We start from the raw sequence: 12300 nt of genomic DNA on the forward strand, positions 1-12300 counted from the left end.
CAAGACCATTATTACAGAGGTGCTATTACCTCTTGGAGGTAATAATTCCTCATGTATTCAGCAGCAGTCAGGTATATTTGACTATGGGGAATTATTATAGAGCCCAACTCTCTCTTCATCCAGTGAAAAACTTTGGAACTTTCCAGTAGAGAATAAGAATACTAACCCGCCATGTTAAATACTAATTATTTGCTGATTTATTCGCTAGCAGGCTCCGGTTTGTTGATGCGAATTGTATTATTTGTACTGTCATCCTGGTCAAAGTGAATTGGTGCAACACAGATGGTGTCAGAACTGGATCCTTCATGGTATCTTGCATTGAATACTGGAAGAGTTAAATTTCTTAAATGTGAAAGTTGAAAGCATTTTGCCACTGGATCAAATTTGGGAAGATGTGATTAAAGAGTAGAGACCAGGCAAGAACTATGGAAAATGACAAACTGACCATGACAGGATGGGATAGAGAATACAAATCTAGCAGATAAGGCTAGAGGTTATTAAAATAGTAAAAGGACAAAACTGTAGGGCTCTGTACCTGACTACATAGCATTCAAAACAAAACAGATGAAACAATAGCGCAAGAAGAAATAAGTAGTCTTCGAGGCTGCAGGATAACCATAGATTGGGACATGAATATTGAAGGGTACATGGCATTTGGGAAAGGTAGGAATGGTGGAGGGGTGGATCTGTCAAGTAATTATGGCATTCTTACAATAGAGAGTGGTGATCAAAGTCGGGAAACTAGGATTTAGAAGCAAATTGGGTAGAGATGAAAAATGATAAAGGCAAAAGTCACTTGTGAGAATGGTGTACAGACCCCTTAAACATGGTAGGGTGAAAAACAAAGAAGGGAATAATGGGAGCTTGTCAGAAAGTTCGACAATAATAATGGGATTTTTAAATTACACAGACTGGAAAAATCAAATGGGAGTAGGAAGCCAAATGGGGAACTCAGAGAATATTTTCAGGATAGTTTCTTGGAACAACACATTCTCGAGCCAACCAGAGCAGACTGCACTAAAGCTGGTGTTCTGCAATGAGATGGGATTAATTCATGACTTATTAAAGGTGCCCCAGGTAACAGCGATCACAATATGATTGGATTTTACATTCAGTTTTGGGGCATGAAGCGATCAAGCCTGGTATTTTAAGCTTAAATAAAGGTAATTTTGAGGGCATGAAGCACAGCTTGTTAAAGTGTACTGGCATTTGACAACGGGGCATAGTTGGCAGCAGGTTGCCTTCATCTCTGCTGTGGATGTTGAGAATAATCTTTATTATTGTCACAAGTAGGCTTACATTAACACTGCAATGAAGTTACTGTGAAAATCCCCGAGTTGCCACACTCTGGCACCTGTTCAGATACACCAAGGGAGAATTCAGAATGTCCAACTCACCGAACAAGCAAGTCCTTCGGGACTTGTGGGAAGAAACCGGAGTCTGCACGTTCTCCCCGTGTCTGCGTAGGTTTCCTCCGGGTGCTCCGGTTTCCTCCCACAGTCCAAAGATGTGCAGGTTAGGCGGATTGGCCATGTAAAATTGCCCTTAGTGTCCAAGAAGGTTAGCTGGGTAACGGGGATAGGGTGGAGGTGTGGGCTTAAGTACAGTGCTCTTTCCAAGTGCAGACTTGATGGGTTGAATGGCCTCCTTCTGCAATGTAAATTCTATGATTCTATGCCCATAGCCCCTTTATTGCAGGAGGATGATGGCAGCTTGCATTGCGGACAGTACATTGTGGCTGGCCAAGTATCTGATAATTTACAAGACCAACAGCATAATTCCTCCGAGTTCCAGTGAATGTCTGACTTCTGTATGGCTGATGGCAGCTTTGTAGCTCTCAATGACTGGGGTCATTTCATGGTGATGAAACAGGGAAAGCTTAGCCTCTCTATATCCTATGGCTTCCTTCATAAGACCATAAGACATAGGAGCAGAATTAGGCCACTCGGCCCATCGAGTCTGCTCCGCCATTCAATCATGGCGATATTTTTCTTATCCCCATTCTCCTGCCTTCTACACACAACCCCTGATCCCCTTATTAATCAAGAACCTATCTATCTTTGTCTGAAAGACTGTGATTTCGCCTCCACCACCTTCTGCGGCAAAGTGTTTCGCAGATTCACCACCCTCTGGTTGAAAACATTCCTCCTCATCTATGTTTTAAAGGATCGTCCCTTTAGTCTGAGATGGTGTGGTCTGCTTCCAGGTTTTCCGACAAGTGGAAACATCCTCTCCACGTCCACTCTATCCAGGCCTTTGCAGTATCCTGCATGTATCAATAACATCCCCACCCCCCCTCATCCTTCTAAACTCACAATGAGTACAGACCCAGAGTCCTCAACTGTTCCTCATACGACAAGCTCTTCATTCGAGGGATCATTCTTGTGAACCTCCTCTGGACCATTTCCAAGGCCAGCACATCCTTCCTTAGATAAGGGGGCCCAAAACTGCTCTCAGTACTCCAAATGGGGTCTGACCAGAGCCTTATATTGCCTCAGAAGTACATACCTGGTCTTGTATGCTAGCTTTCTGACATGAATGCGAACATTGCCTTTGCCTTCCTAACTGCCGATGAACCTGCACGTTAACCTTGAGAATTGTGAACAGGGACACCCAAGATCCTTTGTGCTTCTGATTTCCTAAGCATTTCCCCATTTAGAAAATAGTCTATGCCTCCGTTCTTTCTACTGTTTCTAACTTTTGGTTGGTTCAATTGGCTCTGTTTTATAACCCTTGCTCTCGAGTCGCCAGGTATCTTTATGATAACGCCACGAGGTTCAAGTTCAAGTAATGATCAATAACTCAATACACCGATTAGTAAGATTCAAATCAAAGCACATTTATTATACACCGTAATCGCTACTCATGCATAAATTCTACTTCTAAGCTACTTCTACAACTAACAGGCCTATACTTGGCTTCGGACTGGCCCACCAGGTCAGGGGAACAAATGGCCTTTCGTTCGGGTTCTGAGTCTGCGGGATTCAAAGTTGGTACGGACTGGTAGCTAGGAGCGCCTATCTCGTAGCGAGCGTTGACTTAAGACTTATTGGATATCGGCGGCAGCTGCACCGGTCACTGTCAAGGGTTGGTTCGCAATGCTGAGTGACCCGGTCAAGAAGAACGATTTGAACTTGGGGGCTTAACTTTATAGTCCCCGGGACTTCCCGCCTTTCGGGGCGGACCCTGTACCTGGTTCCATGTGATTGGACTTTGTTCCAATCGCTTGGTTCGATTTCTCCAATACTGGAGCGGTTCCCTGATCGATGGGCGGTCTTGAGGTGTCCGTTAACCTCTTTTGTGTTGGCTCCTGCTGGCGCCGGGGAGTCTGGCTTGGCTTTGTTTATCCCAAATGTTGCGATTGTTCCCGGGGATCGCTTATTAGTATGTAGATGGCTGCTTGTATCAATGCTGTCTGGGCTTTTGCAGAGTTTAATACACAGTAACTTGCACCTGCTAGTTTCTGCCTGTGTTGGCTGAATTTCCCTTCAGCCTTTGCTGTTCTCCATTTTAAATCGGGACTTGGCCAACCCAGGTGGCTACACTTCCAAAGTGCATAACCTCACTTTTCCACATTGTATTCCATCTGCCACTTCTTTGCTCACTTTCCTAGCCTGTCCAAGTCCTTCTGCATTCCACCTGCTTCCTCAATACTACCTGTCCCTCTACAGATCTTTGTATCATCTGCAAACTTAGCAACAGTGCCTTCAGTTCCTTCTTCCAGATTATTAATGTATATTGTGAAAAGTTGTGGTCCCAGCTCCCATCCCTGAGTCACCGCTAGTCACTAGCTGCAATCCTGAAAAAGACCTCTTTATCCCCACTGTCTGCCTTATGCCAGTCAGCCAATCCTCTATCCATACCAGGATCTTATCCTTCATACTATGGTCTCTTAACTTATTTATCAGTCTCCTGTGCAGCACCTCGTTAAAGGCCTCTGGAAATCTAAATAAATCACATCGACTGGTTCTCCTTTGTCTAACTTCCTTGTTACTTCCTCAAAGAACTCGAACAGATTTGTCAGACATGACCTCACCTTGACAAAGTCGTGCTGACTCAGTCCTATTTTACCATGCACTTCCAAGTACTCTGTGATTTCATCTTTAACAATGGACTCTAAAATCTTACCAATGATTGAAGTCCGGCTGACCGGCCTATAATTTTCCTTCTTCTGCCTCCCTCCCTTCTTAAACGTGGTGTTACATTAGCCACTTTCCAATCCTCTGGGATCCTTCCTGCCTCCAGTAATTCCTGAAAGATCATCACCAATACCTCCACAATCTCCTCAGCTATCTCTTTTAGGACTCCGGGGTGTAGTCCATCAGGTCCAGGTGGCTTATCCACCGTCAGACCTTTCAGTTTCCCCAGAAACTTCTTAATGATGATCACTGCACTCACCTCTGTCCCCTGATTTTCCTGGAGCTCTGGCATCCCACTGATGTCTCCCACTGTGAAGACTTGATGTAAAGTAACTATTCAGTTCCGCTGCCATTTCTTTGTTTCCTATTACTACTTCTCCAGCCGCATATTCCAGTGGTCTAATGTCTATTTTTGCCACTCTTACCTTTTATATATTGAAAAAAACACTTCCATTCTTCCTTTATATTACTAGCTAGCTTGCACTCATATTTCATCTTCTTACCCCTTATTGCTTTTTTTAGTTGTCCTCTGCTTGCTTTTAAAGGCTTCCCAATCCTCTGGCTTCCCACTAATACTCGCCACTTTGTATGCTTTTCCTTTTTTGTTCTTGATTTCCCTCGTCAGCCATGGATGCCTTGTCCTCCCCTTAGCGTGTTTCCTCCTCCTTGGGATGAATTTCTGTTGTGCCTCCCAAATAACCCCCCAATACTCCTGCCATTGCTGTTCCACTGTCTTCTGTGGATTTTCCAATCAACTCTGGCCCACATGTGTTTGTAGTTACCCTTATTTAATTGTAATACTATTACATCTGATTGCAGCTTCTCTCTGTCAAACTGCAATGTAAATTCTATCAAATTGTGGTCACTGCTCCCTCAGGGTTCCTTCACCTTAAGTTCCCTAATCAAGTCTGCCACATTACACATCACCAAATCCAGAATTGCCTGTTCCCTAGTAGGCTCTGTCACAAGCTGCTCCAAAAAAACATCTCTTAAACACTCCACAAATTCCTTTTCTTGGGATCTACTACCAACCTGATTTTCCCAGTCTACCTGCATATTGAAGTCCCCCATGATTATTGTAATATTGCCTTTTTTTACATGCCTTTTCTATCTCGATTTATTTTCTGCCTCCCATCCCGACTACTGGTAGGGGGCCTGTACATAACTCCCATCAGGATCTTTTTACCTTTGAGATTCCTCAACTCTACCCACACAGATTCTATGTCTTCTGATAGCAAGGACAAGGATTGAGAGCAAGGAGCGATATAGGATTCAGATACAAAGTGATCCAACACAGAGTCACGCAAACATGCAGTTACATTCTTTGAGAAATCCTGTTCAGAGCACAAAGTATCATGGTTCCAGCACTGATGCATTTTATTTAAATGGCTGTTTTGTATAACTTCTGTGTGGTTGGATGTTTTTCTGATCAATTAATTACACAAAATATGAGAACAAATGCATGCAACACTGGCAATAAAAAACATTTGGAAAGCACTGTCCCAGTGCATCAAACGCAGAAGACTAGTATGCAAGTATAGCAAGTCATTTGGAAATCCAATAGAATGTTATTCTTTATTGTGAGGGGAATTGAATACAAAGGAGGTTATGCTTCAGTTATACAGGCAATTGAAGGGTCAGTTACGAGGGGAAACGTTCAAATTGAGAAATGGGAGGTTTAGGGGGGGATTTGAGGAAAAACGTTTTTACCCAGAGTGTGGTGACGGTCTGGAATGTCACTGCCTGGGAGGTGGTAGAAGCGGGATGCCTCACATTGTTTAAAAAGTATCTGGATGAGTACTTGGCACGCCATAACATGCAAGTCTGTGGGCCAAGTGCTGGGAAATTGGATTAGGTGGGCGGGTCAGGGCTTTTCATGTGTTAGTGCAGACTCAATGGGCCGAAGGGCCTCTTCTGCACTGTAGTATTCTGTGATATCAGGAGTACTGTGTACAGTATTATTTTCTTTACTGGAGGATGTTAATGCATTAGAAGTAGTTCAGATGAAGTTTACCAGACTAATACCTGGACTAGTAGGTTGTCTTTTGAGGCATGGTTGGACAGGCTAGACTTGTATCTGCTACAGTTTGGAAGACTAAGAGATGACTTGATTAAAATATACAAGATCCTGAATCTAGAACTAGGGAGACGTTGTTTAGAAATAAAAGGTTGCCTATTTAAGGCGGAAATTAAGAGAATTTCTTTCTCAGGGTTGTGAGCCTTTGGGACTCTCTTCCTCCAAAGGCAGTAGAAACAGAGTCTTAAATAGTTTAAAGGCAAAGCTAGGTAGATTCTTAATTAACAAGGCGGTGAAAGGTTATTGGGGGTAGATGGGAATGGGGAGTTGATGTTGCAATCGGATCAGCCATGATCCTATTGAATAGCAGGGCAGGTTTGTGGATCCAAGTGGCCTATTCCTCTTAATTGGTACATTGGATGTGGTGGAATATGGAATAATTGGAATAATGTAGAATTCAGTTCGTCTATCATCACCTGTTATGAATGGGAGATCTTTAGATACTTATTTGTATTTAATTCATCAGCTATTCCCATAGGCAGGCCTGAAATTTCCTTTGAACCTACAAATGATCTAGTGCAGCACATATTTAGAATATTAGACCTTCTTTGGCTGAGCATAAATCTTGTGTGGCTCTTTTTCTATAATTTCATGGTAAAGCTTCTCATGACCTATTTCTTGCATTCTGTCGTAATGCTGTCTGTTTTAACAATTTATTTCGGATATGTTTTCCTTCATGCAGGATTGGGGTTACGTTTCTAGGATCCACTGAGAACGAGATCATTCTCAACACCTTTGGAAAAGATGAAAGGTAACAATACGGTGTACCTGGCCTTGATATGCTTTCTTGAACTGCAGAGGGAAATAATTACAAAAACTTCAACTTCGGTCCTTTAAAAGATAGCTAGAGATGTGTTTTTTTTTCTCTTTCTCATGGATTTTCCTTTCTCCCTTGGGCCCTGAATATGCAAACATGCATTGAGCTATGGCTCCACTGAAGTCACCTGTTTCCTGCTGTCTTGTTCAGTTGGTCATTCTTCATATGTCAGCCAGGATAGTGAGCCTCGGTCGGGAGGCTTTTGGGGGAGATCATAGATATTCTGCCACCCTGTACCCATCCAGCATTCGCACACAGACGGACCTTCCCAGAGGGTTACTCTTTAGCACTTCGACACCGGCCACAGTTTATTTTAATCATCTCAGCTAAGAATCCCGAGACCAATTGCATTTCTTCTATCCCTGTCATGAATGACATTGTCTTTCTCACCATAGAACGGAATAAAACTTCTGAACCTTTATTCTATGTTGGACTGTGTATTAAAGATGCCGTTTTTATTTCAATTTCATCTAACCGCCACTGCTATTTGATGTATTTAAGTGCACATTTACTCTGCAGCTGTAGTGTTGGTGCTAAGCAGTTTCACTTGCATCAGTGCTGCACCTGCAGCTTCTTGGCCTTTTGGCTAAGATCAAGCATAGCGCTTCTTGGCCTTTTGGCTAAACTGAGCGTGGGATCAAGTGTAATGCCTGGATCTGGTATGTCTCTTGTGGAGACCATGAATTGGATTCAATTTGAATTGGTTTTTGGAGCAGGCAAGGAGCTGGATTGGGGTTTGCCCATGTCCACAGTCTGAGCTCTGGCTTTGTAACTCTAATAAAGTAATGGATACTAAAGGGGTTCATGGAGCAGATGGGTGGGGCAGACACATGGAGGTTTGGACGGCCAAGAGCGAAGAATTTCTCCTTCTTCTCGCATGTACATAAAGTATACTCCCGAATCTACTTTTTTATTTTGAACAGGGCTTTACTGGCGGGGGTGGTTGACACCGAGTATTCAGCTATTGCGGTGTTGGACCATGCCCCACATTGGGTTGACCTACAGGTGGGCAAGGAGGGTGGTCACCACCCGCAATGGAGATTGGATGCAGGACTGTTAGAGGACGAGAGGGTGTGCGGGCGGGCGAGGGAATCCATCCAGAACTACCTGGAGATTAACGATACGGGAGAGGTCTCGCCAGCAATGGTTTGGGACGCACTGAAGGCAGTGGTCAGAGGGGAGCTGATTTCGATTCACGCCCATAGGGAGAAGGAAGAGAGGGCAGAGGTGGATAGGTTGATCGGGGAAATACTTCAGGTAGATAGGAGGTATGCAGAGGCCCTGGAGGTAGGATTACTGGAGGAGTGACTGAGGCTAAAGGTGGAATTTGGCTTGTTATCTACGGGAAGGTGGTGGAGCAGATGAGGAAAGTGAGGGGGGCGATATTTAAGTTTGGAGAGAAGGCGAGAAGAATGCTGGCGCACCAGTTCAGGAAAAGGGAGGCAGGTAGGGAGAGTGAAGGACAGAGGTGGAACACAATCTTGGACCCAGCAGGGGTATTTAAGGAGTTTTACAGCAGGCTATACGAGTCGGAACCCCCAGCTGGAGTGGGAGGAATGAGGCAATTTCTGGGAGGGCTGGAGTTCCCGAAGGTGGACGAAGGGTTGGTAGAAGGACTGGCAGCCCCGATAGGGATTGAAGAAATAGCAGATGGACTGGAGGCCATGCAAGGCCCCAGGACCAGATGGTTACCCAGTGGAATTTTATAAAATGTTCTCTGTGCTGGGCCCACTGTTGGTGAGGATGTTTAATGAGGCAAGGGAGCACAGTGTTCTTCCCCCGACAATGTCACAGGCCTCGATCTCACTGATCCTGAAGCGGGAGAAGGACCTTGAGCTATGCGGGTCTTACAGGCCGATCTCCCTGTTGAATGTTGATGCCAAACTGCTCGCTAAAATCTTGTCCTCCAGGATAGAAGACTGTCTACAACAAATGTATTATGAAAATCATCATTAAGTAGATTAACAGACACCCGGTGGTGATCGGGGAAGACCAGACGGGGTTCGTTGAGGGTAGGCAGCTAACAGCCAACGTTAGAAGGCTCTTGAATGTAATCATGATGCCCCCAGAGGGAAAGGAAGTGGAGGTAGTGGTTGCAATGGACGGAGAGAAGACCTTTGACTGTGTGGAATGGAACTCTCTGGGAGGTAGAACATAGAACATTACAGCGCAGTACAGGCCCTTCGGCCCTCGCTGTTGCGCCGACCTGTGAAACCACGCTAAAGCCCATCTACACTATTCCCTTATCATCCATATGTCTATCCAATGACCATTTGAATGCCCTTACTGTTGGCGAGTCCACTACTGTTGCAGGCAGGGCATTCCACGCCCTGACTACTCTCTGAGTAAAGAACCTACCTCTGACATCTGTCTTATATCTATCTCCCCTCAATTTAAAGCTATGTCCCCTCGTGCTAGACATCACCATCCGAGGAAAAAGGCTCTCACTGTCCACCCTATCCAATCCTCTGATCATCTTGTATGCCTCAATTAAGGTGTTGGTTTGGTCGGGGTTTCATGAAGTCACTCATGATTGCTGTGTGCCCTATGGTTTCTGCTGCCTTCCATGTTCGTGCTGCAGCATCTGGGGCATGTTATTTAGTCTCCATTACTGAAATGAAGTTAATGTACTGGGTATATGGCACTTGATTGACCTAAGATAAAGACAGCACTGATACTGAAAAATGCAGGTCTCAGATATAATTGTAACACTGTGGTTATCAGTTTAAAAGTTAGGATGCATATAAATTTACTTTTGTCTTCTGTTCCTACAGATACAAGCTTCTGGAGATTTTAGAATTCGATGCAGATCGCAGGCGAATGAGCGTAATTGTACAAACACCAGAAGGTACGTTAATAAACACATCCTCAATACACGTGAGAATTTACAATATCAAGATTCACATTTGTAATGTATAACAAATGTGAACATGTAAAGGAAAGTTTAAAACATAAAATTAACTTGATATTAGTTAGCATGTAAGTAGAAGGGACAATCTAATATAAGTGATGGACTGCACATATAAGAGTAAAAGTTTGACTGATGGAACTGGGCCCGCCACTTAACTATGAAATCACATATGCATTAGACAATTGGTGTTGGTGAATTTCTGTCTGTTAATCTACTTAATGATTTTCATAACATATTTGTTGTAGCAGAAACTATGTTTTGCTACTGTTAGTTACTGGCCAGAATTTTACATTGCTCGGGCAGGGGCGTGCCTGACCAGAAGCTCATGAAATCATGTGTGTAGACATGAGGCATGACTCCAAATGTTGTCACACACTTGAGCAATTTTGGACGTGAGCACATGAGAGTTAGAAGCATGCCCGCTGACGATCAATCAAGTAAGCAATATAGCCCATTAAGGGGTTAATGGAACACGATTTTACATGGCCTGTCCGCTTTTACAGTTGGCAGGCGGGCCAGTGGTCAGCGGCCTTTTTGCATTTTAGCTTCAGCCTCGATCCAGGGCCAAATGAACTGTATAAGCTGAAATCAGCTGAAATATAAATTAAAAGCTGTCTGGGGACTGCGGTTTGTGTTGGGAATCTGCTCCCTAGACACATTTTGTATAGTTTGTCCGTCGCTATTTATTTTTCACAGCTCCCCGAGGCAGCTCCACAGCGGCTATCCCCCTGAGGAAGCACGCTAGGTGCACCAGCCTGTGCCGTCTCTTTTAATAATAATAATCGGTAGCAGTGGTTAGCACTGTTGCTTCACAGCGCTAGGTCCCCAGGTTCGATTCCCGGCTTGGGTCACTGTCTGTACATAGTCTGCACGTTCTCCCTCTGACCATGTGGGTTTCCTCCCACAAGTCCTGAATGACGTGCTGTTAGGTAATTTGGACTTTCCGAATTCTCCCTCTGTGTACCCGAACAGGTACCGGAGTGTAGTGACTAGGGGATTTACACAGTAACTTCATTGCAGTGTTAATGTGAGCCTACTTGTGACAATTATATAGATTATTATAATCTTTATTAGTGTCGCAAGTAGGCTTACATTAACACTGCAATGAAGTTGGGAGGAAACCCACACAGACACGGGGAAAACGTGTAGACTCCGCACTGCCCTCCCTGGCAGCGCTGAACTTTTCTCAGAGCACATTTCATGCTGGATGATGGTTAATTGACCAGCCAGCCTGAAATTGTGCTCTGAGGTCGACTGCAGCCTGGAACACATTTCAAGCCAGCTTCCAGGCCTGCTGGGTGTGTGTGTGCACCTGGTGGTCGGAAAATCCAGGTCATAAAGTTGTTTCTTGAGCATAAGTTCTTTGAAACAAGTTACATGCGTTGAATATTGTAATGAATGAGAAAATATGACAAACTTTGATGTAAATAATGTTTATCTAATCATTGAGGATTCGAACATTTTCAGGAAAGATATTGATGTTCACTAAAGGGGCAGAATCTTCCATCCTCCCATTAACCACAAGTGGGGAAATACCTACAATTCGTACACATGTGGATGAACTTGCTATGGTGAGTGATACACCTTTTGTGAAACACCTGCGGAACGCGTGGAAAACGGTTGGAGAATCGCTGGATCTGCGCAGGGCTGACGAGCTACAGCCGCGTGTACACGGCAGAAAAGATGGACTGCGTACCCCACCGCAAACCCCCCCTCCCCGTGTGTGCTCTGTGCGCGTGTGTGCTGAGAAAGACAAACAGGTATACATCCAAAAGTGTACAGATATGGTGGCCCTATATTTGTGGCCCTGGTGATCGATTGCCGCAACAGCACTATTTTAATTATGTACACGCTGCCTCCTGGCATTAGAGTATATCATGGGTAGGGTTTGGTGTAAACGAGGTGTGCCTTTGCGTTGCTGTTGTGGTCGCACCCTGTGTGTCCTCTGCATTTGTCTCTTCTGGCTACTTTGCCCTGTGTTTTGCTTGATTTCCGCCCCCCCCCCCCCGCCAGGAATCCTTTCTATTCTCCTTCCGTTGTCCATTTTGGTCCTTCCGCCCCTTTTCCCCCTTCCCCTATTGTGTTCTGGTCACAGACTGGTCTTGGAACAGGCAGGTGAATGCTTCCACGTGTTGTGGAAGCCTTCCGCCAATCCCCAAATGGAGAATTTTATTTTTTTCCAATTTAAGGAATTCTCTCAAGTCGGACAGCCAGCCTTCGGTCTTTGGTGACGCTGCTGATCTCCAGCTGAGCAGGAGTCTTCAGCGGGCGATAAGGGAGATAAAGGCTGGGGTGTCTGTCTGCCCGACCCTGTAAAGAATTCTTGCTGCTCCAATACCCAAAGACTGCCACAAAT

At 44.6% G+C, this 12300-nt stretch overlaps 1 protein-coding gene across 2 annotated transcripts in view; it reads left to right on the forward strand.

The window, feature by feature from the left end:
• Positions 1-12300, forward strand: part of atp11b (ATPase phospholipid transporting 11B) — a 237188-nt gene that overhangs the window by 116723 nt on the left and 108165 nt on the right. For both annotated transcript variants that reach the window (XM_072474212.1, XM_072474211.1), the window contains exons 15-17: positions 6899-6967; positions 9808-9881; positions 11412-11515. In XM_072474212.1, the coding sequence (XP_072330313.1) occupies positions 6899-6967; positions 9808-9881; positions 11412-11515 (247 nt within the window). The remainder of the gene's footprint in view (positions 1-6898; positions 6968-9807; positions 9882-11411; positions 11516-12300) is intronic.

This window comes from Scyliorhinus torazame, chromosome 14 (genome assembly GCF_047496885.1).
Source record: "Scyliorhinus torazame isolate Kashiwa2021f chromosome 14, sScyTor2.1, whole genome shotgun sequence".
Classification (NCBI taxonomy): Eukaryota; Metazoa; Chordata; class Chondrichthyes; order Carcharhiniformes; family Scyliorhinidae; genus Scyliorhinus; species Scyliorhinus torazame.